Source organism: Scylla paramamosain, chromosome 31 (assembly GCF_035594125.1).
Source record: "Scylla paramamosain isolate STU-SP2022 chromosome 31, ASM3559412v1, whole genome shotgun sequence".
Classification (NCBI taxonomy): domain Eukaryota; kingdom Metazoa; phylum Arthropoda; class Malacostraca; order Decapoda; family Portunidae; genus Scylla; species Scylla paramamosain.
This window is the reverse complement of record NC_087181.1, coordinates 16,524,000-16,544,760: the sequence shown is the minus strand read 5'-3', so window position 1 is coordinate 16,544,760 and position 20,761 is coordinate 16,524,000. Positions and strand designations below refer to the sequence as shown.

The window sequence follows — 20,761 nt, the reverse complement described above, 5'->3', positions numbered from 1 at the left end:
ATTAAAGATGAAGAGAATGGGAAAAGAAAGGAAAAAAAGAAAGAAAACAGAAAGGTCACTCGGAATTTCTACAAGGAAACGTTTTAAATTATTCGTGTCGTACACAGTAATATTAAACGAAGATTAAAAAAAGTCGGAAGAGGAATGTCTTATTTGTTTTATGAAAGAAAGTTTGTTATTAGAGGAAATTGTGAAGTATACAGAAGATGGACGTGTTCAAAGTAATACTAAACGATGGAGGAGGTGGAGGAGGAGGGGGAGAAGGAAGAGTTGTTAGTTCAATGAAAGAGAATTCCCAACATCTGCGCAGGAAGCCTCTTGTCTTTCTTCTCTTGTGGGGGTTTTATCAGATCTGCTTCACTTTGTAGTTTTTTCATTGTTTGTGGCGTGTTTGAGTGACGAGATTAAGAGATATCCCTTTTTGTATTGTATTTGTTTATTTTCTTTAATCTTAATGTGTAAATAAAGTCAGAATTCCTACATTAGACTTTTGCGTATTCCATTCCCCCCCTTTTTTTTTTTTTTTTCATTCTTAGTTATTTTTCCTAACTTGATTTTCGTTTCTTCGTGTCTGTGTGTGTGTGTGTGTGTGTTCCATAATTACATCTCAACCAAATATATAAATTTCTAACAGCTTTAGAAAATACAGAACATCACAACGCATAAATATATATTCATCATAAGCCTACGTCAGCAACTCATCGCAAAACACTCCCCAGCCGTGACAAAAGTGATGTTAGCTGTCAACGGAACATTTAGGGCGAGAAGAGATCACCACATAAAACATTAGCCTTGGCCTCTACTCTGACAGAAAGGCTCATTGGCTCCTGTAAGTGACAATAATAAGGAAGTGGCAACACGCAGTAGACGAGGCACCGTACGTTATGCAAAGATGTTATGATCCTCCTACACTCTATCTCTCACATGTAGTGTTGATACGATTCATGAGGTTAATATGAATGGTAATGCTTGTCTTGCAGTCCGTCTATTAACTCTGTACTCAATGACACTGAAGTCTATTGATTCATAAATGTTTCTTATGGCTTCAGCTGGCAACCACAAACCCCCAGAAAGTTCGCTGGCAACTACTCATTCCACCACCCTCGCTCTCCCTCTCCTCCATTCCCGTTCCTCTCTCCCATCAATCCCTCCCCATCCTCCCTACAGCATCCCCATCCACCCATCCTCTCCTCACCCCTCCAATCACCCCAATCCTCCCTTCCTCTGCCAACCCTCCCTAACCTCCTCCTCCTCCTTCCCTCCCCCAGGCCCCTCCAGACCTCCTCCACCACCACCCTCATCATTATATACCAGTGGAGAGAGAAGCCCCGAGTCCAGTGCAGAACCAGACAGCAGCGAGACGACATGAGGAGACTGACGCTACTGACATTGGCCGCCTTAGCGTGCGCCGTCCTAGGGGAGGAGCGGGACCCTAGACTGTTCGATGGAGGATTCTTCCGTGACCTTGACAATCTGTAAGTTTTGGTGTAGATTTGATGAGTAGTTTTTCTGGATGATACTGAAATGATATTAGTGTTTTCATCTGAGGTTAGATTTAGATTCATTCAGTTCATTAGTTTGGAAATTATTGAAATGACAGCGTTTTCATTCGAGGGGTAGGTTAGGTTAGGGTTAGATTCTTCAGTTTCAGTAATTTCACTATTGATCCCTTCATTGAATGGCTCATGATTTAGATTTTTTTTTTTTTTTAGGGGGCTCGGAAATAAAGTCTACCAGTTGATATTAGTAGGTTAACGTTATTTCCGTAATTCCATTTTTCTTCATATTTAGTGTTACGGGAAAGTAGACTGTTGGATTATTTTGGTGTTTTGTCTTTTTTGGTGTCGAGTGACATAACTTATTTCTCTGGGCATGGTTTAGTTATATTGTGTTCCGGTTGTGGATTGATGAAATTGTGTGTTCTAGGACTTCTCTTACAGAAGTCGACTTGCTTTCTAGCTTTCTTTTCTTTCCTGTCTTCTTACATTCATGTCACCATTTCCTTCCTTGCTTCCCTATTATTATGTGCAGTAGCGTGTTTTAGTTTCATTATTCTATCTTCCTATCATGCTTGCCTCTCTTTCTATATTTGTCTGTCTGTCTTCCTGTCTGCCTGTTTGCATGCCTGTATTCAGGCCTGTCTGTCTCTATATGTAGGTCTGTCTCTGTATGTACGTCTGTCTGTCTGTATGTGTGTGTGTATATGCACAGTTACAGTCATGACACATTTTCACCGGATTTCCTCGCTGTCTTTATTTCGTTCTGTAATTATGGCATTTCATTATAACTTTATCTCGCACATGTAGCTGAATAATAACTACGGGCGGACCCAGAAAGACAAAAGCAACTCGCGTGTCAGATGTAAATAATACATAATACATGATAAATTAGGGAAATAACAAATAAAACAGTAGTGAAGTGAAATAATATTAACTGTAAGGTAGAGAAAAAGATTAATGATAAACGTAAATTAACAAAGAAAAATACTGAACACAAAATGTAACAAAAAAGCTAAAATAATCTTAATGAAAACACAAATAGCACGTTAATATTCAAAATTTTTAAAAGAGATGAACCCGATTTGAAATGACTTTATCACTGCAACCACGAATCTGCCATGAACAAAACTTGCCATTGGAAAAGGTGGCGAACAACCGCTTTTTGAATTACGAGTTTCATTCATGGGTCATAATTGCAGATATAGTAATTTCAAACCGGTTTCGTCTTTTTTTAAACACCCTATAGTAAAACATATGACAGTAAGAAACATAGTAAAGCCTAATATCGAACTTAAAAAAAGAAAAAAAAGCATAACCCATGAAAAAAAAAAATAATAATCAACCCAAAACCTTTTATCGCATTTAGGAAAAGACTAAAAGCCAAAACAATCCATTGCCTTGGGATTTGACGATAACATCAGAAAGATAACATCAGCATCACAGGCAAACACTCCAAGGGCAGATGTGAGGAAGCGCTGCCCTGCCTAGCCTTGTCCCTGATGCCTGACAAGATAAAGAGTGAGGTCAGGTGGTGAGGGGGTGGAAAAGAATAAGGAAAGCGAGTGGGAAAGAAAAGGGAGGAGGAGGAGGAGGATGAAGAGAGTGAATTGAATGATGAATGAAGAGGAAAGGAAGAGAGTGAGGAGGGAAGGTAAATAAGAAAGTAAAGTAAAGAAGAGAGAGGAGGAAGAAAGGAAGAGAAAAGTGAGAAGGAAAGGGAAGAAAGAGGGGGGAGGAGGAAAGGAAAAGAATAGTGAGAAGGTAGAAAATTAGGAAAGCTAGTAGAAAATAGAGTAGGAAGGATGAAACAAGAGAATGGAAGGAGCGAAGTGAGTGTGGAGGAAGAAAAGGAAAGCCAGTTAGAAAGAAAAAAGAAAAGATGAAGAAAGAAGGGAAGTTAACGAGGGAGTGAAGAGGATAAGGGAAGTGAGTTAGAGAAGGAGGGAAGGGAGTAAGAAATGAGGAGGAGGGTGAAGGAAGAGAAGTGAGTGGAAGAGGAGCAGGACGATAAGGGAAATGAGTTGGGAGGAAGGAAGAGAGTAAGAAAGGAGGAGGAGGCGAGGGAGGGAAGTGAGTTGGAAGGAGCAGAGGAGGAAGAGGAAGGAGGCTTTCATTCACTCCACTTGCTGCCTGTGTTGGTCGGATGAATGTAAGGAAATGCACGTCACGCCTGCTCCATTACTGTTTTGTAATTATATTAGGAAATAATTAGGGTACACTTGAGAGATAACGGTAATCACGATGGTGGTGTGAAGTCTTCATAAATATGTCACTTTGAAATGTATTTGGTGTACTGAGGAAAAGAAGAATCGAAGTTAGTGTTGTATTTTCGCTGTTTAACTTTGGTGGCAGTTAAAACTCGTTATGGTGAATCGTTGTGGTATGAGAATTAGATACTAGTTGTCTCGACGGTAAGTGGTGAGATGCTTTTCTTTCATTTGATGCGCTGAAGTTTGTTTAATTTTCACCTAAAGAGTGTTATTTATTTATTTATTTATTTATTTATTTATTTATCTATTTTTTATTTAATTCCTTTTTTGCGTGTGATGAAATAAGACCTTGTTTCATATTATCATATTTGTTTTTGAGACAATTTTCTATTCCTTCTTTTATTGCCGTTTCTTTTGTCAGCATAAATCTTCCTTTCTTCCTGTGATGCCTGTCGCTTTGTACCGCCTCATCTTGCTCTTTATCATTTCTTTCACATTTTTCTGTTTACTTTTCACTTCCTTTCTATACACTAATTTCCTCGTATTTCCAGTTTCCTCATCATTCCTGACTCGTTCTCAACTAGGATTATTTATTTTTTTCTATTATCAAGCAAACATTTTCCCTTCCTCTCACGATCATACAATAAGCGTCTGAATGTTAACACTTTTCTACAAGACGGGGTGTGTCAGGCTAATAAATAATACAGACCATAGGAACGTACCGTCTTGCTTCGTGGCTTCATTCATTTAGTTATAAGAGGAGAGGAGAGAAAAGTAAGGTTCCACTTTTATTTGTTTACGCCTTATAGTTACACAAGTGCGTGAGTCCTTCGTTTTATTACTTACTCTTCTGGTTCATTGCCGGGTTAGCCTATTTGATGCGTGTGTGTCTGTCTGTCAGTCTCTCTCTCTCTCTCTCTCTCTCTCTCTCTCTCTCTCTCTCTCTCTCTCTCTCTCTCTCTCTCTCTCTCTCTCTCTCTCTCTCATGTATGTTTCTGGCGTACAGCGTGTAATTTACTATTGTCAATGTTTCGCTACAGAATTTATTGATTTACATATAGTTTGTTGTTATTTTATTGCAGACTTTATTGAACAGATACATATGTGTGGCTTTCCCGTGTCCGTTCTGGCGCCCATCCCAGAAAAAGAAAAAAGAAAAAAGAAGACATGCATTTTTGTCACCTTACGTGGTCATGTTTCTTTCATGCGAGACGCTCCCCATCCGGATGTTCGGTTCTGGGAAAATGTAATAAGCTTTTATGACTTAATGTAAAAGGTATCTCGGCTTCCCTTCTCGACTTTGTTTCTGAAATTTACAGGATGTTTGTGAAATGTATAGATTGATCGTTAGTGTTATTTATCTTTGGTAGTAGTAGTAGTAGTAGTAGTAGTAGTTATTGTTGTTGTTGTTAATTATGTTTGCGTGATTATTTTTTTTCGCGAAGTTTAAAAGGAAAAGAACTCGAAACTGAAAACCGAAAAAAAAAATAATAACGTTCAGTAGACAAAACCAATGAGAGAGGGAGAGAGAGAGAGAGAGAGAGAGAGAGAGAGAGAGAGAGAGAGAGAGAGAGAGGAGTACTTAAAAAAAAAAAAATCCACCATCTTTACTGTACTGTTTATTAGCAAATTGTTTAGTCTTCGTTTCTCTGACGGTGAGTGTGTGTGTGTGTGTGTGTGTGTGTGTGTGTGTGTGTGTGTGGGTAAGTGGACGGGCGGGTGTGCGTCTTTAGGGTTAGACGGCTCACATTTAGGGGACGGAGAAAGGGCGGAGAGGGAAAGGAAGGAGAGGAGAGGAGGAAGAGACGAAGGAAAGGCATGAAGTCTGTTTTGTAGGGCGGGGAAAGTTCGGTTCCCTAAACAGGAAGTACAGCGAAGCACAGTATGACAAAGGGGTGTACAGGGTGTAGTGGGTGCAGGAAGGGAAGCGCATACACTCTCCCACACCCAGCTGAGCCCAGGCCAATCCAGCGCGGTGTGACAGGACGTGCTGGCGGCGGCAAAAACCGAAGTAATCATCATGTTAGACAGATGCATCCCGCAGTGTTGGTTGTCTCTTATCTACAATTTCACGCCACATTGGGCATTGGTGGTTGTGAATGCGTTAGTCGTGCCTTCATAAAAACATAGGATATGCAGCAATTCACAGCACTGAAAGCAATATATGGAGCTTTACAAATACAAGAAAGAAGGGCATAAAAAAGAATAGATTTTGCAATTTCTAGCCAGTACAATGTTTGGAGATGGCTGTGGAAGAAGAAAAAGGTGTCCCAGAGTGATTAGTGATCAAGTAAATGTGGCAAATAGCAGTAAAAGGGTTAAGATATGTATACTTGTGCAATGAAGACAATGCTTACGTGATCTCGCTATAAGATTCCAATATGGGCTAGATGTGTTCATATGTCCACTATTTTTGAGGACCGATATTTTTCTGCACATTTATTTATTTATTTATTTTATAGGTGTAGTAAGAGCGTTGAGTTTAATGCTCCTGTGCTGAGAGAGAGAGAGAGAGAGAGAGAGAGAGAGAGAGAGAGAGAGAGAGAGAGAGAGAGAGAGAGAGAGAGACGAGGATTCAGATTACTTGTTTTATATATATTTGTATTTTATGAAACGAATTTTGTCACGCTGCGTTGCACTTTCCTGGTAATGACATGCAGCTTTGTGCATAATGTTATTTTTAAGAGAAGGGGAAGGGAAAGAATATTCGTTATATCTTGTAAATATTAAATACACTTTCTCTTATGATAATCGAAAATTTTTACCTAGTCAAGTCAGCAGTTTGATGGGAAAAAATCAATAAATGAGTCTTGCAAAACCAAACAGGCAAATTTACCGCGCATGAATAAAGGAACACAAAATATATTTCATAAAAAAAAAAGCCAGGGTCACGAGAGAGAGAGAGAGAGAGAGAGAGAGAGAGAGAGAGAGAGAGAGAGAGAGAGAGAGAGAGAGAGAGAAGGGAAAAGCCATTCTGTAAGTGATAGCTTTATACTTAAATAAATAAATAAAATGAAGAAAAATGTCGAAGACGCTTTTGCTCAATACTTTCAAGGACCCTTCTTTTAATTTAAGCTTCTGACATGACAGCATAAATAACGAAATGGTAAGTAAGACGATAATCTCTGAAATTTAAATAACACATTTAGTACTTAAGTAGCCAAGTAAAAAATATCAATATCAAGTTTGCCGAACCATTCTCTTCAAACATTCTTTTAGCATTCTTTTCAGTCTTCATGAATGGCATGGTATTCACTGAGGTGACAGGACTGCATGTGCAAACTTTTCGCTGCCTTGTCTCGGTTGATTTGAACACCCTGTCAGAAAGTTTTTGTAGTGCTCGGATGTGTTTTCATGATTCTAGTGATAGTTTAACCAGTATTCTGCATTATGAATGGTCAAAAACCACGAAAATGCGAGTATCAATTTATCATAGTCTTTGAAAATGGTCTTATGAGAGAACAAAGCTTTAAGAATGCAAGCCACAACCTCAAATGAGTATTAGATGAATACAAAACAAGACAAATAGGAAACATCCATAACAGAGGTGCATCGATATTAACCTAACCAACCTTCTCTTTAACTTACTGAATAACTCGGCAGTCACCAAGATGGCATACAGCGTGTCTGAATAATACATGAAAACAGGACCAAGCAAATAAAAAAAAACATCCATAATAACGAAAAATAAACATCTACAACAACTTTTCATCATATACTAAAGGGTCAACGCTCTCCTAAGCTTCATGAATAACGCGGCAGTCACCAAGATGGCATACAGCGTGTCTCGGAATAGTAAATGCAGTGTTGCCGTCTTGAGCGAGCAGAGAAAACGAACCGCGGTAAGCGACGTGGTCACAAAACCGGTTCCCGCTTCACTGCATGACCTTATGACCTCCACCTGTTAGTAGGTCACCCCGCTGCTGCTGCTGCGGCGGCTCCGCGTGGTGGTGCTGGTAGTGGTGGGGGTGGTAGGGGGAGAAGGGCTGGGTGATTTATGCAAGTGTTGTTGTTGTTGTTGTTCCTGTTTTCTTTAATTCATCCGTTCGTTCTGTTCCACTTTAGTTAATTCTCTCTTATCTTTATATCATCATCATCATCATCGTAATCATCTTGTTTTAGTGGTTGTTGTTGTTGCTGTTTTTATTTTTAAAGATTAATAATAAGAAACGAGGAAAACAAACAACTGCAACAGAAACAATAACAGCGACCATGATATTAATAATATAAATAATATTAATTTAGGAAAAGTTAAATTATCATAAAATAAAATAAAAAATAAAGTAGATACTTGAAATAGTAATAAGAATCGTCATTACGTTGCTTTGTGTAAACTTAACACCGAATGTGTGTGTGTGTGTGTGTGTGTACATTGCAGTCTCCTCCTCTCTGAAGGTCAAGGAAGAACAATGTGACCGGCAACAGAACCACGTGACTCAAGAATGCATAAAGTTTTAACGAGAATTTTTGCTTTCCTGGGAACAACGAACTGGGCGGAAATTCTTCGCTACTTAACGTGTAATTTCTGCGTCTCTTTCTTTGAAGCGCTTTCTCTTCTCGTGTTGCAACGCTTTTTAGGTGCGCATATTTATCTTTCCGTCGCCTGTCCACGGTACTTCCGCCTTTCTTGATAATGGTCCTAAGTGAAAAGAAACTCATATTTTTCGTCTACATTAATTTTTAGTAAGCATGGCTGAGAAAAGTATGGTTACTTTTTTTTTATTATTTTTCGGCCAAACTGCGATTTGTCTTGAATGGTAATAATCAAAAATAGTTTACATTTTTTTTACATCCATTTTCAGTAAAGATAGCTCGGAAAAAATATGACTCTTTTTCTTCCAAACTGCGATTAATCTTGAATGATATTAGTAAAAAAATAGCCCTTATCCTTTTCTTCTCTTTTTGCCATTCATCGTAAGTAATCACGTCTGGTTTAAGCATTAGTGCAAGTTCCCTTTGTTCTTCCACCATCTGCGCCACACTCTCTTCTCTAATCACATATGGTAGCAGTTGAAACAGTAACCTACATCTTTTGTCCGCATCATCGCAAGTAATCATGTCCGGCAAAAGAAAAAAGAGTAGTGCAAGTTGTCTTTGTTCCTCAACCATCTGGGCCACACCCTCCCTCGCTCGGCCGCTCAGCCAACCTCCTCTAGCGTCCGTTTCCCTTCTCTCCTCTTCCTCCTCTTCGCCCTCCAACTCCCCTCCGTCTCGACATTGACCTTCAAATGTTCGGAAGATTTCCACCGTTGGGGGAATGGGGGATAAGAACACACCTCTCTCTCTCTCTCTCTCTCTCTCTCCTGCGTGCGATGGTGATGAGCTTTGCTTCACGGGTTCCGCGAAAAGAAAGCTCCGTCTCCTTTGTTTCACGAGCTGTTTGAAGCCTGAACATTACCTTGAGTGTTGTGAAGAAGATTGCGTATTATACTGGTCAATAGAGCTTAACTTGACACATGCACGAATACTGTATAAGCTCGCATTCTTCAACACTTGGCTCTCGTGAGACTGTTTTCAATGACTACATAAATTATTGGGTAGGTTTTCACGACGCTTTTCATACAGATAGTGCGGAATCCTTAACCTGTTCCTCAAATCATGACCACATTCTTGAAAACCGCAGGTTTTCAGGGATAGTTTTCAGGCTTACACTATAACTTGTTGAAAGCAGTCAAAGTAGGCGCTGGAACACTTGAGAATATGAACCATAGACAGATAACTGAGAGGAATCAAACCAGATGTGATCAGATGCTAAGCCATCCTAAGTAAACGCCGTGTTACTGTTATTGGCAAATCGCAGTCATGGTCCCACATTCCTACAGTGCCCCTTGCTGCCAAGAGAGATGACTTGGAAGAATTTTGGAGAGGCCTTTGTCTTGTATTTGATATTAAGGTTGATGAAGTGATGTTTGCACTTCACTGAGAGAGAGAGAGAGAGAGAGAGAGAGAGAGAGAGAGAGAGAGAGAGAGAGAGAGAGAGAGGAATGCTTGTCTCAGCTTCGTTTGGCGTTTGGTGCCTAAATAAAGGGATAGTTCAGCAATAGCCTAAAAGTTGTCTAAATAAAGGAATTGAGATATTAAGAATAACCTATAAAGTTATAAAATAAAGGAATTGAGTTAACAAGAAACACTTTAAAAAAAATTATAAATAATGGAGTGGGCAAATTATCAACAATAGCCTAACGTGTCTTAATAAAGGAATAAACTCGTTAAGAATAGTAAAAAAAAAAAAGAAGAAGAAGAAATCGAGGAACAGTTATCGAGAATATATATATAATGTATCCTAATACACAAAAATAGTCCAAAATATGTCTAAATAAAGAAAAAAAAGTTATCAAGATTGTATAGCCTCATAAACAAATACTGTCATAAAGACGGTTTCTGGCGAAGGCCGTAGCTTAGTCAGAGTTACAAGAATAGAGAAGAAAAGAAGGAATGCGTCAGACAGCACGTATGTAGTTGAAGGTGCTGTGTATACCTGTGGGAACAAAGAAACCATAAATCTGTGGTCATAAATCTAAGTTAGCCGAGTCAGTCAAGTTTTTTTATGGTTTATTAAGAAGAAAATTGGGTGAGGATGGAGGATGAATAAGGAAAATTTCACCTTCCTTTATTCCTTCCTTAGTGACTTTCTATCTATCTATCTATCTATCTATCTATCTATCTATCTATCTATCTATCTATCTCTACCTTTCCTCCTCTCTCTCTCTCTCTCTCTCTCTCTCTCTCTCTCTCTCTCTCTCTCTCTCTCTCTCTCTCTCTCTCTCTCTCTGTTTCCATTCCTGAAAACATAGTCGTATGAGGAGAGTGATTATAAGCTTTGTCTTTCTTTTCTTCCTTCCTGTCTTTTATTCTTCTTATAAACTTGAATTTCGTATTTTTATTTACTCTTTTTCACTGTGTGTGTGTGTGTGTGTGTGTGTGTGTGTGTGTGTGTAGAGGTGACACACTCAGTGGCTTTTCCTTCCTCGCTCTACATCCATGTGTCACCCTCGCTTCTCACTCCCTTTCTCCTACTCTCTCTCTCTCTCTCTCTCTCTCTCTCTCTCTCTCTCTCTCTCTCTCTCTCTCTCTCTCTCTCTCCATCCCCTCATCATTCCCCAAACCACCTCCTCCTCCTCTTCTGTCTTCCGGAACGTCCCTTTTCTACCTCCTTCCCACCCCCCCTTTCTTTGTACCGCGTCAACAGGTTTACTCATGGCTTCTTCGTGGAACTGTAGCACACACACACACACACACACACACACACACACACACACATAAACGAGCGCGCGCGGTTTTGTTATGCCTTGTAATGTTTAACTAGATGTTATGTACACCCACGTACGCACATGGTGCTTAACGTACACACACACACACACACACACACGGAGAAAGCTATGCATAATTACACAGTAGATACGAAGACAGGACCATATTTGTGTAGATCAACTGTACACACACACACACACACACACACACACACACACACACACACACACACATGGAGAAAACTACATACATAATAGTACTTACTGTAGATACGGAGACAAGATCTACACACACACACACACACACACACACACACACACACACACACAATTCTTGCTAATGTTGCCCCATTACCTCCTAACCAGCTGTGTGTCATTTAGTGCCTTCCCTTCACTTCCTGATGGAGTGTGGTTTGTGTTGACAGGCACATGCGGGGCGCGCTGAGGAGGGACAGCCTGCAGGACACCATGGACCAGATCAGCTCCTCCCTAAACACGGCCATCGACAGACTCTCAGACGCTATCGAGGAGCAGGTGGGTGGGTGACGGAATGGAGTTAGCCTTGGGAAGCTTTGTTGTCTTTTTGTTGGAGTGTGACTGACATGATTAAGGTATGGTTTTCTGGTTTTTTTTTTTCTGATTTTTTTTTTGTTCTTTCCTTGTTTGCTCACGTTTTTCTCTCGTTTCTATACTTTTTTTTTCCTTTTTTTGTTTGATGGTTTTTCATTTTTATTTCCTTTACTTTTCCTGGTTTACGTGTTGATATTTTATTATTTTATATTCGTCTTTTGCGTGTTGAAGTACTTGTTTTATTTTACCTTTCCTTTTTTCTCCTTCTTTTCCTTTCCTTTTATTTTATTTTCCATCATTACATATTACTAGTTCTCTTCTTTTTCATATTGAGTCTCTCTCTCTCTCTCTCTCTCTCTCTCCTCTCTCACTCTCTCTCTCTCTCTCTCTCTCTCTCTCTCTACATGTCTACATGTAAGGTCCACAAAGGCGTATGAAACAAATGACACGCAACTACAATGTATAGCGGGATTCGAACCCCGAGGACAGTGAAGCACAACTTTCTAGCCTTTGAGCAGGAAGTGACCACCAACATCTGGTTCACGAGGTGCTTTAGGGGTAACCATTATCTAAGCACTTGCAGCGTTACCCAATTATACATAAAGAACAGGCATGGTCTGTTGTTAGGTTAAGTTAGGTTTGGTTAATTTGATGATCATTTCTTTCTTCACTAGTAGCTTGCTAAATAACAAGCGTGGTCCTTAAGTTAAGTTAGGTCAGGTTAATTTTATGGTTATTTCTTTTCACTTCACAAAATATATAAGTTAAAAATGAATGCTGTACTTTGTTTATACTCTTCTTGATTCATTTTCTTTCCCCTTGCCGAATTGCATGCTAAGAACAAGTGTGATCTTAAGGTTAGATTGGGTTGATTTTATGGTAATGTCTTCACTTAAGAACATTTGCAAGTTCAAGATGAATATTGTATTTTGTTTATACTCTTTCAGTCTTGCACTTGGCTGATGTATCCTGTGCTTTCCTCTTAAGTAATGCATCTGTTTAGGACAAAACTGTTACCTTATTGGGTCTTTTTTTCAATTTATTATTTTATTTATTGTATTTATTGTATTTATTTATTTATTTTATTTTTTTTGTAGTCCTAGGCCAGTGCCCCTCTTACATAAAAGACTACTAGTTTAGTTTCAATATAAACATTACCATATAAATTCTGTAATATACTTTTCCACCCGAGAACTGCGATGGGCTAATGTTACTGAATCTTCTTTTCGAGTAATGTATAAATCTTGCATAAGGTCAGTCAGTATAATCCTAATATAAACAAAATAAAGACGATGTTACTTTTTGGTTGATATAAATTTTATGGCATATTCGTCTCTCCAAGAACTACAAATGGCTAATATTCTCCGAGACCTCCTTTTGAAGAATATATCAATCTGGAATAAGAAAGTTTATACAATCTTAAGGGTAGAGACGAGCGTTACCTTTTGTTGATAAAATTCTATGGGGTAATTTCCTTTTCCGAGACGTGCAGTGATACTCCCCATACTTTCTAATCGGCTAACGTGTCCACAAGAAAAGAGAAAACGGACCAGCCATTTTTAACACCGTGACAAATCGTTTTCTTCACGAGCCACGTAAGGGGAACACACGAACACAGCCATACCACTTACACGACTTCCTCTAAGCAGCGAGTAAGTGATGAGTAAGCGAGTTCTGAGTAGCGAGTTTCTAGTCACTAATAAGAGGTGTTTGTGGCCGTCCCAGGTGGAGGCGTCGCTGCCTGTACGACTGAGGAACGCGGAGAGCGAGCCATCTGATGGCTTCGAGGGACTGGAGGCCATCTCTGGTTCTTTCGGCGAGGGAATTGATGATGGGCTGAGGGTGAGTGCTATCCCAGTGTTATCAGTAGCTGTCGTGGTTTTTTCTTTTCCATTTTTTTTATTCTATTTTTTTTTTTTTTATTTATTTTACTTTCACTTACTTTGATTTATTTGTTTATTTAAGTGCTCATCGATTTATGTTTATTTATTTCTTTGTTTATTTGTTTGTTTGTCTTTTATCTAAGCCTCAGGTTGTATGCTGTATGTAAACTAAACAATAAGACAGGAAATAATAAGCCTAAATCACTCCTGGGAAGATATAAATAGGTACACACACACACACACACACACCACCACCACCACCACCACCACCACCACCAGTAACAGCAACAACAACAACAAAAACACCCCAAAATTTCCAGGATACACAAAACAGCTTGAGACTTCCCCACCATCCCCACCCTCAAGAACGCCACGTATAGAATAAAGTCCTCAGCTATGATATACACACCTGAAGTTTTGCCAAGGTGATCCTAACAACCTTGAGTACTTGCAACCTGATACCCCACTTGACTCACGGTGTTTGTGGTGCTTGGCTCGCTAACAGATGCACTTCAACGGGGACGTGGAGGGGGAGAGGCTAGACGGGCACCGCTTTGAAGAGCCCACGCAGATCCCTGAGGAGGCTGAGGCCGAGGAGGAGGAGGAGGAGGATGAGGAAGAGGTGGAGTTTACTGAGGATGTTGACAACACGCCTTCCTTCTCCTACCGTCCCTTCTTCCCCTTCGACACATTCAGTCCTTTCAGTAAGTGTGTGTCTGGGGAGAGAGAGAGAGAGAGAGAGAGAGAGAGAGAGAGAGAGAGAGAGAGAGAGAGAGAGAGAGAGAGAGAGAGAGACTGTAATTGTTTTGAAATATTCTTGAAAATCCTTAGGGTTTAAAAGTGTGGTGATTTAGTGTTGAATTTCACCCTTTTTTTTCTCTCTCTCCTTTCTTCTAGAGGTTATTGTTTAGTATCACTTATTGAATCGTTGAGAGAGAGAGAGAGAGAGAGAGAGAGAGAGAGAGAGAGAGAGAGAGAGAGAGAGAGAGAGAGAGAGAGAGAGAGAGAGACTACATTCAGAGACTTTTTATTTGAACAATTACATACTTAACTGAAGAAAGTTGATGATATAGATTATATTTCTTTTATAGTTTACATTTTTCGCACATTCAGTCTCACCAACAAACTTTAATACATCCTGAATGGAGACAATTACGCTTTTTGTTAGACTTTGAGTGGAAAAATTGCTGTAAATGTTTCCTGTTTGTCTTTCTATTCTACCTTAATTTATCTTGAGTTCAAAAGGGTTAGGAAAAGTAATTTGTGTATCTTCTCCATTATGTGTCTCTTCTTTAGCTGTCATCTTCTTCCTCTTTAAGTAAATGCTTCCTCTCGCTTTCATGATGACTTTGTTTACCTTGCAGTTGAGTTAAAAGGGTGTGAAAAGCAATTCTTTGTCTATCTTTTTCATCTCTCATAAGCGGTTCCTCTCTAGCCATCATCTTTTCCCTCGTTAAGTAAATACCTCCTGTTTCTCTTTCGTGATGACTTAGTTTATCTTGGAGTTGAGTTTAAAAGAGTAGAAAAGTGTATGTGTACAATTTTCTCTTATAAGTGGTTCTTCTTTATTTATCATCTTTTTAACCCTAAGTAAACGGTTCCTACTTCTTCAGTTGTCACCTTTTCCTCTCTAAGTAAATGTTGTCTGTTTCTCTTTCGTGATGTCTTCGCTTATCTGGGAGTTGAGTTAAAAGGAATAGCAAATTTTCTATGTATAGCTTTTCCTCTTTAGTTTTAATCTTATGGAGTTAAAAATGGCAGGAAATACTCTTCATATATCAAGTCCTACTTAAGTTATCGTCTTTTTTATTCTCTTACATCGGAGTTGGAGCGGGAAAACACACGGGAAGTTCCTTGTTTCTTTCTTTCCCTCTCCTTTTAATGTTGTTTTTTTAGGACACCCCTGGAGGCGTCCCGGAACTGGCCTGTTTGACTTCATGAACCGACGACCCGCCTGGTGGAAGGGGTGAGTGTTACTGTGTGTGTGTGTGTGTGTGTGTGTGTGTGTGTGTGTGTGTGTGTGTGTATAGCTTTTTCATTCATGGTGGCGCGTTTGAGTGACAGGAATAAGAGATCATTTGTCCCTTTGTGTGATGTTTGCTTTTTTTATATATATATATATATATATATATATATATATATATATATATATATATATATATATATATATATATATATATATATATATATATATATATATATATATATATATATATATATATATATATATATATATATCAACGAGTATATATAGATAAGAACAAAATATATGAAATGTTATGGCGCTAAAAATAGACTAGACTTTTTTCTTTTTTTTTCTTTTTTCTTTTTCCTTTTTATTCTTTGTTATTTTTCTTGCCTTTCGTTGTTCCGTGTGTGTGTGTGTGTGTGTGTGTGTGTGTGTGTGTGTGTGTGTGTGTGTGTGTGTGTGTGTGTGTGTGTGTGTGTGTAATTCATCCACGTATGGTCTTCAAGAAGCTCACGTGTGCCGTACGTGTGTGTGTGTGTGTGTGTGTGTGTGTGTGTGTGTGTGTGTGTGTGTGTGTGTGTGTGTGTGTGTGGAAGAGCGGTAAAAAGGATCCTGTTAAACGCAAAAGAAAACCTCGTAGCGGACCCTCGCACGTTACCTCTCTCTCTCTCTCTCTCTCTCTCTCTCTCTCTCTCTCTCTCTCTCTCTCTCTCTCTCTCTGCGCTGTATTTTCGCAATATATATACCTGAAAAATATAAATAGAAAAAAATATGAATGGGAATGTACAAATTAATACAAAGATCGAATATAATTACTTCATTCATAGTAGTAGTAGTAGTAGTAGTAGTAGTAGTAGTAGTAGTTTCATCATTTTCTGCTGTGTTTTATGTTATATTCATCTGTAGTCCTTAAGTCTTCTCCGTCCCAAGCTTTCTCTCTCTCTCTCTCTCTCTCTCTCTCTCTCTCTCTCTCTCTCTCTCTCTCTCTCTCTCTCTCTCTCTCTCTCTCTCTCGCCTCATCTTCACCCAAGTCCCGCTATCTTCTTGAACTGTGTGTCTGCTAATTCTCTCTCTCTCTCTCTCTCTCTCTCTCTCTCTCTCTCTCTCTCTCTCTCTCTCTCTCTCTCTCTCTCTCTGGCCTTTGTTTCAAGCTTCCATTTGATGTTGCTGTTGGTGGTGGTGGTGGTGGTGGTGTGTTATCAACTAAATTCGAGTCAAGAAGGATGAGAGAGAGAGAGAGAGAGAGAGAGAGAGAGAGAGAGAGAGAGAGAGAGAGAGAGAGAGAGAGAGAGATAATGAACTCACGACTAGGCATTTTAACGGTGCAAGGTATACAGGAAGAGGAGGTGAGGAAAAGGAAGAACGGAGCGAGAATCAAGTGAAAACAAAAAAAAGGGAAGGAAGGAAAAAAGTAAGAAGTAGTTTGAGCAAAAAAAAAAAAAAGAAAAGAAAGCTGACTATGAATTCCCCTCGCGTAGAAGTAACGTTTCTCTCTCTCTCTCTCTCTCTCTCTCTCTCTCTCTCTCTCTCTCTCTCTCTCTCTCTCTCTCTCTCTCTCTCTCTCGAGTGTACTGTATTTTGTAAACTTACCTAATCGCTAAATCTAAATATTTCCCATCTGTAGTGGCCTGAACGAGAGAGAGAGAGAGAGAGAGAGAGAGAGAGAGAGAGAGAGAGAGAGAGAGAGAGAGAGAGAGAGAGACGGATGGGCGGAAGATAACTACAATAGGGAATGATAAAAGAAAGATAAACACAAGATACGGTTTCCTGGTTCCGTTAAAAACACGAACGAAGAGGAGTATGAAATAGAGGAGGAAGGAAGGAAGGAAAGAAACTGAGAAAGAGAATATAGGAGGAAACAAATTGCAAGTCATGTTAGGGAAGAGGAGCAACAGCAGTGGCGAACATAACGGACTGGAGAGAGAGAGAGAGAGAGAGAGAGAGAGAGAGAGAGAGAGAGAGAGAGAGAGAGAGAGAGAGAGAGAGAGAGAGAGAGAGAGACGTTATATTTAAACTTCACCAAAAAAAGACTTCGTACAGAGAACTAAATATGAATGGGATCTGATATAATTTCTTAGAACAAAAATATATGCAGTAAAATTTATAGCTTTAATGCAAACTCGAATCTGGTACAATAAGTGAAGTAATCGTCCCTATTTGTCCCGAGGGTTAGGTCATAGAAAGTGTGCTTCAGGCTGTGGTGGTGGTGGTGGTGGTGGTGGTGGTGGTGGTGGAAGTTACTCATTGTCATACAGAAGGCATCGAGTATCGTACAAATGTTTATAAAAGGATCTGTAACCTTATACTGGGATAGCTTTTATGGTTATGGCATTTATACTTTTTTTATTTTTATTCTTTATATATTATTGTAAAAGGAAAAACACACAAACAAGAAAGGATTCAGTATGGTACAAATTTTACAAAGGGATCTGAAACCTTATACGTGGATAGTTTTGACATTTATTGCAGTTATAATTTTTCCTTTTTTTTTCTATATTATTATAAAGAAAAATCGAGATCAAACGATAAAGATGCACCCAGTATTATTATTATTGTTGTTGTTGTTGTTGTTGTTGTTGTTGTTGTTGTTGTTGTTATTATTGTTGTTGTTGTTGTTGTTGTTATTGTTGTTGTTGCTGTGTGTTATTTTTCTTTCTGTTTAGATCTTCATAATTTATTTTCTTAGTATTAAACTTCAATTTCCAGTAGGCTTTTATCCGTCTGTTAGGTTAGGTTAGGTTAGGTTAGGTTAGGTTAGGTTAGGTCAGTTAATCTATCTATTTTATCTATCAATCTACCTGTCTGTCTATCTATCTATCTACCTATCTGCCTATACGAACATGTCTAGATCTCTCTCTCTCTCTCTCTCTCTCTCTCTCTCTCTCTCTCTCTCTCTCTCTCTCTCTCTCTCTCTCTCTCTCTCTCTCTCCAGACTAACAGCAAGTACGGAAACCGGCAGAATTTGGTTGGTTCGTTTGTGTGTTTGTTATTTTGTTTGCTCCTTCTCCTGTTTTGTTTATGAATATACTTTCCTGTCTTTCTCCTCTTAATTATTTCCTTCTTTGTTTTCTTATATTTATCTCTCCTACTTTTCTCTTCCCTTCTTCCCTTCTTGGCATCAACTTCCTTCTCTTGTTGTTGTTGTTGTTGTTGTTGTTGTTGTTGTTGTTGTTGTTGTTGTTGTTGTTGTTATTGTTGTTGTTGTTGTTGTTGTTTTCTCCTCCTCCTCCGATTGGCATGATTGGCGGAAATGTGGAAGGTTTAACTGCATGGGTGAGAAAGAGGAGGAGGAGGAGGAACAATGGAGTGAGTACCTTCCTCCTCACCCCCATCTCCCTTTCCTCCTTCACATCCTCCCTTCTCGTGACCTCATGAGAGAGAGAGAGAGAGAGAGAGAGAGAGAGAGAGAGAGAGAGAGAGAGAGAGAGAGAGAGAGAGAGAGAGAGAGAGAGAGAGAGAGAGGCATAAGATTATTACAAATATTAAACCTTCATTTATTGCATATTTCCTTAATAATAGATGAGAGGATATTTAAGTGAGTGTATAATTAGGAAATAAATAAAAGAAGTAGTAGTATTGTTGTTTTTGTTGTTGTTTTGGTACGTGCTGCTGGTGCTAGTAGTAGTAGTAGTAGTAGTAGTAGTAGTAGTAGTAGTAGTAGTAGTAGCAGCAGTAGTAGTAGTAGTAGTAATAGTAATAAATTCATTCAGTGTAAAAATAGGAAATTCTCTCTCTCTCTCTCTCTCTCTCTCTCTCTCTCTCTCTCTCTCTCTCTCTCTCTCTCTCTCTCTCTCTCTCTCTCTCTCTCTCTCGGCCACGACATCAAAACAAACAAAGCAGAAGAAAGGGCGAACCATAATAGAGATATCCTTCTACATCAGATAATGACGTCACCATATCACGTGACCACTACCACCATCACCTCCGTCACCGCCACCTCAACCACCATCACCACCTCAACCACCACCACCACCTCAACCACCACCACCACCTCAACCACCACCACCACCACCCGCCTGGCAACAGCTCGTCTTTCCTTATGATTCTTAAGAGGAAGATGTATATGTTGCTCTCTCTCTCTCTCTCTCTCTCTCTCTCTCTCTCTCTCTCTCTCTCTCTCTCTCTCTCTCTCTCTCTCTCTCTCTCATTGATGCTATCTTTCTTGCATCAATTAAGGTTAAGCAGAAATAATGATAAGAATGATGAATGGCATTATTTCCTCTCCTCCTCCTCCTCCTCCTCCTCCTCCTCCTCCTCCTCCTCCTCCTCCTCCTCCTCCTCCTCCTCCTCCTCTTCCTCCTGTTTTGTTATGCACTTGTGTCTGTCTACGTGAATTGAGGCAGGAAATGCAGTAAAGGAGAATAAGTGGCGAGAGAAGGAGAAGGAAGAGGAGGAGGAGGAGGAGGAGGAGGTGGAGTATTTAGTTTTATCATTATTATTAGAAAAGTTCTTTGTATTTCGTTGCGTCCTTGTTCTTCTTTTCTTTTTCTTTCTTTATTTATTTTTCCTATTCCTTTCTTTTTCTTTTTCCTTTTTCTTCTTCCTTTTTGTTAATCTTGTTGTTGTTGTTATTGTTGGTTGTTGTTGTTATTTATTTATCTATTTATTTATCTACTTATTATTATTATTATTATTATTATTATTATTATTATTATTATTATTATTATTATTATTATTATTATTAATCCTCCTCCTCTTACTGCTACTACTACTACTACTACTGCTACTACTACTACTACTACTACTACTACTACTACTACTACTACTACTACTACTACTACTACTACTACTACTATACTACTACTACCACCACCACCACCACCACTACTGCATTGCCACGTGCATTCTAAGAAGAGGTAACAAATTTTAGAGAGAGCTGACATAAAGCACTGCAGCTTCTTTAGATTAGCTTAATGGAGGGCCACACGCTTCCTCCCTCCCCTTTCCTCCCCTCCACCACTGCACCCTCCCTGATGCTTCTGATCCTCTCTCCCCCCTACGTCTGTCCCTCATCCCTAACCTCCCCCTCACTGGTGCAATGTGTGTATTGATAGCCCTCGTCCTGTCACTTCCTGTTTCTAGTACATGCATCTGGTTGAGGTAGGGTAGGCCAGGGTAGGCTGTGTTAGGTTAGGGTACGTCAGGCTGTGTTGGGGTAGGTTATGTTAGGCTATGTTAGGTTACGTCAGGGTTTTGTTAGGGTAGGTTATTTTAGGGTATGTTAGGTCAGGTTATGTTAAGTCAGATTACGTTAGGTCATGTTACGTTAGGCTATGTTAGGTTAGGTTACGTCAGGCTATGTTAGGTTAGGTTACGTCAGGCTATGTTAGGTTAGGTTACGTTAGGCTATGTTAGGTTAGGTTACGTTAGGCTATGTTAG

The 20,761-nt window shown here is 39.4% G+C and overlaps 1 protein-coding gene across 1 annotated transcript in view; it reads left to right on the top strand.

Annotated features, from left to right (window-relative positions):
- Positions 1 to 1,216: 1,216 nt before the first annotated feature.
- Positions 1,217 to 20,761, top strand: part of LOC135088720 (periostin-like) — a 32,587-nt gene continuing 13,042 nt past the window's right edge. Inside the window, exons 1-5 of the mRNA XM_063983687.1 lie at positions 1,217 to 1,475; positions 11,385 to 11,493; positions 13,255 to 13,371; positions 13,918 to 14,116; positions 15,309 to 15,378. Coding sequence (XP_063839757.1) covers positions 1,366 to 1,475; positions 11,385 to 11,493; positions 13,255 to 13,371; positions 13,918 to 14,116; positions 15,309 to 15,378 — 605 coding nt within the window. The 5' untranslated portion in view covers positions 1,217 to 1,365. The remainder of the gene's footprint in view (positions 1,476 to 11,384; positions 11,494 to 13,254; positions 13,372 to 13,917; positions 14,117 to 15,308; positions 15,379 to 20,761) is intronic.